The 2,253-nt window shown below is 37.9% G+C and overlaps 1 protein-coding gene across 2 annotated transcripts; it reads right to left on the bottom strand.

Annotated features, from left to right (window-relative positions):
* Positions 1-465: 465 nt before the first annotated feature.
* On the bottom strand, positions 466-1,719 carry LOC136170565 (testis-expressed protein 30). 2 transcript variants are annotated; one of them, XM_065938870.1, is made up of 2 exons: positions 1,628-1,719; positions 466-1,469 (listed from the first exon to the last, which is right to left on the bottom strand). In XM_065938870.1, the coding sequence occupies exon 2, from the start codon at positions 1,408-1,410 to the stop codon at positions 733-735; it is 678 nt and encodes a 225-aa protein (XP_065794942.1). In that variant the 5' UTR covers positions 1,411-1,469; positions 1,628-1,719; the 3' UTR covers positions 466-732. The 2 variants fall into 2 exon arrangements, with proteins under 2 accessions (XP_065794942.1, XP_065794943.1); XM_065938871.1 differs by having other exon boundaries at positions 468-1,395; positions 1,628-1,716.
* Positions 1,720-2,253: the final 534 nt, after the last annotated feature.

The raw sequence follows: 2,253 nt of genomic DNA, 5'->3' as shown, positions 1-2,253 counted from the left end.
GGGGAGAAAGAATTCTGGTCTTGTCCAGAAGCCCAGTTGTCTGGGCTTCCCTGGTGGCTCAGACAGTGAAAAATCTGCCTGCAATACGAAAGACCTGGGTTTGATCTCTGGTTTGGGAAGATCCCCTGCAGAAGGAAATGGCAACCCCCTCCGGCACTCTTGCCTGGAAAATCTCTAGGACAGAGAAGCCGGTGGGCTACAGTCCATAGGATCACAAAGAGCTGGACACAACTGAGCGACTAACGCACACTTCCAGTTTGCTAGTACGTGCTCAAATCTCCCACCCATTTATACCTCTGTACTTCACACAACTCAGATGTTCTACCCACTTGCTACTTTCCAAATGCATGTGTGTTTCTTTCCTGTGATAACTCCCAGACTCCCAACCCTATTGCCAATATAAGGCCTGTTTTATTTTATTTTATTTTTTGTTGTTGTTGTTGTAACAAAATTCAACATTTAATTTTTCAAAACTTAACTATAGTAAAGAAAATAAATTATATTTAGACCACTTTCAATATTTGTACATCATCTTTATACAACTGTACCAGTACTTTGAAGGGACATTTTAGAGAACATTAATTTCACAATTAAAATGTGTTTTAAAAATGGGGGAACATGAAAGACATTAAATAGTCTGAAATATATCTCATAATGCTGAGAAGTATGCTCTTCTTTAACAAATTAACTCTATTTGTATTCAAAATAACACAGTCTTTAACTTATAGACCATTATTTCCTGTCCGTTTCAGTGATTTCCTGGATCCAAAACAAAATCTGTGTATTTATTTCTTTGAAAACATCATTTGTTGACCGTCCTTTCACTGCCATGGAATGATTTGCCTTCTCAATCCAGTGGATTTTATGAGGAGCTTGCATTTTCTGTGCCACTTTCTCCAACAAGTTCTTTTCACACATTTCGTCTGCTGAGCCTGACACAAACAGTACAGGATCTTTTATACGAAAGAGATCTTCATCTCTAAGTTTATGCTGCTGTTTTGGATGGTGCAGTGGATAGGAAATACAAATGAGACCTCGAACAAAGTCATCAGCATCATCAGGCTCAATATGACACAGAACAGAAGCAGCTGCTCTTGAGCCCATTGAACGACCTCCAAGAAAAACACCTGCAAGTTTGTATTCTCCCGAGGTCTTTAAGTAATTCAAAACTGATTTATATGCCTTAATTCTATGTACAATATTAAGGCCTTTACAGGTAAATCTCAGACAAAAAAACCCATGAGAGGCAAGATGGGATGCCAGTGACGTCAAATGAGGGAGATTCATATCTCCTGATGCTCCATGTGTAAGAATGACTCCATATGTTAAGTTCTTGTTAGGTACCAAACAAACAGCATCTAGCAATTTATTTCCAAAAGGTACTTTTAATTTTACCTCTGTATGACTCATTTTCACTGTTGAATAACAAATTTAAAGTGCATTACATCTGAGAAGCAAAGGACATCTCCCTTCAGCCCCAAGAAAAGTACACTCCACGTATTTTTGCTTTTTCAGCCCGGGTTCCACAATGAAGATACATGGAGCAGATCTGAACTCAAAACTGAAGTCTGGAGTCCAGCCTAGTCCAATCAACATCTAAACCACTGAAGAACCATGAAATGTCTACCAGAGACGGGGAAGTGGCCGGCAGCACCTAACCGTCCTCACTCCCTTCAGGGAGCGAACTACCACACTCGAAGGGACCGCCTCGCCGCGCCCCTAAGGCCTGTTTTAGACAGAGTGAGTAGGGCTAGCTTGAACATCCAGTGCTATGATGAATAAGAATGGTGAGAATAGGTATCTTTGCCTTGTTCCTGATGTTAACGGTAAAAGTATTCAGTCTTTCACTTTTAAAATAATGATATTAGTGACAGGGTTTTTTGTGTATTTTCTTTATCAAATTAAAATAATTCTCCTCTATTCCTAATTTGCTGAGAATTTTTATCATAAATAAGTATTGGATTTTGTCAAATGATTTTTCTGCATCAATTGATAAGATCATATGATTTTCTTGTTTAGTCTATTGACATAGATTAGATTACATTAATTGATGTTTGAATATTGAACCAGGTCTTGCATACCCAGAATACATTGTAGTTGGTCGTGACATGTAATTCTTTTTATACATTGCTGGATTTGGTTTACCACATTTCACTAAAGATTTTTGTAGCTCAATTTATGAGAAATATTGGCATGCAGTTTTCCTTTTCTTGTACAGTCCTTTATCTGGTTTAATATTTATCATAGTAATAC

Source organism: Muntiacus reevesi, chromosome 6 (assembly GCF_963930625.1).
Source record: "Muntiacus reevesi chromosome 6, mMunRee1.1, whole genome shotgun sequence".
In the NCBI taxonomy this organism is placed as follows: Eukaryota; Metazoa; Chordata; class Mammalia; order Artiodactyla; family Cervidae; genus Muntiacus; species Muntiacus reevesi.
The sequence above is the reverse complement of the archived record's forward strand: the minus strand, read 5'-3'. Positions and strand labels throughout refer to the sequence as shown.

Coding starts and splice junctions, on each gene's coding strand:
- LOC136170565 (XM_065938870.1), bottom strand. CDS start 1,410: ATGAGTCATACAGAGGTAAAATTAAAAGTACCTTTTGGAAATAAATTG.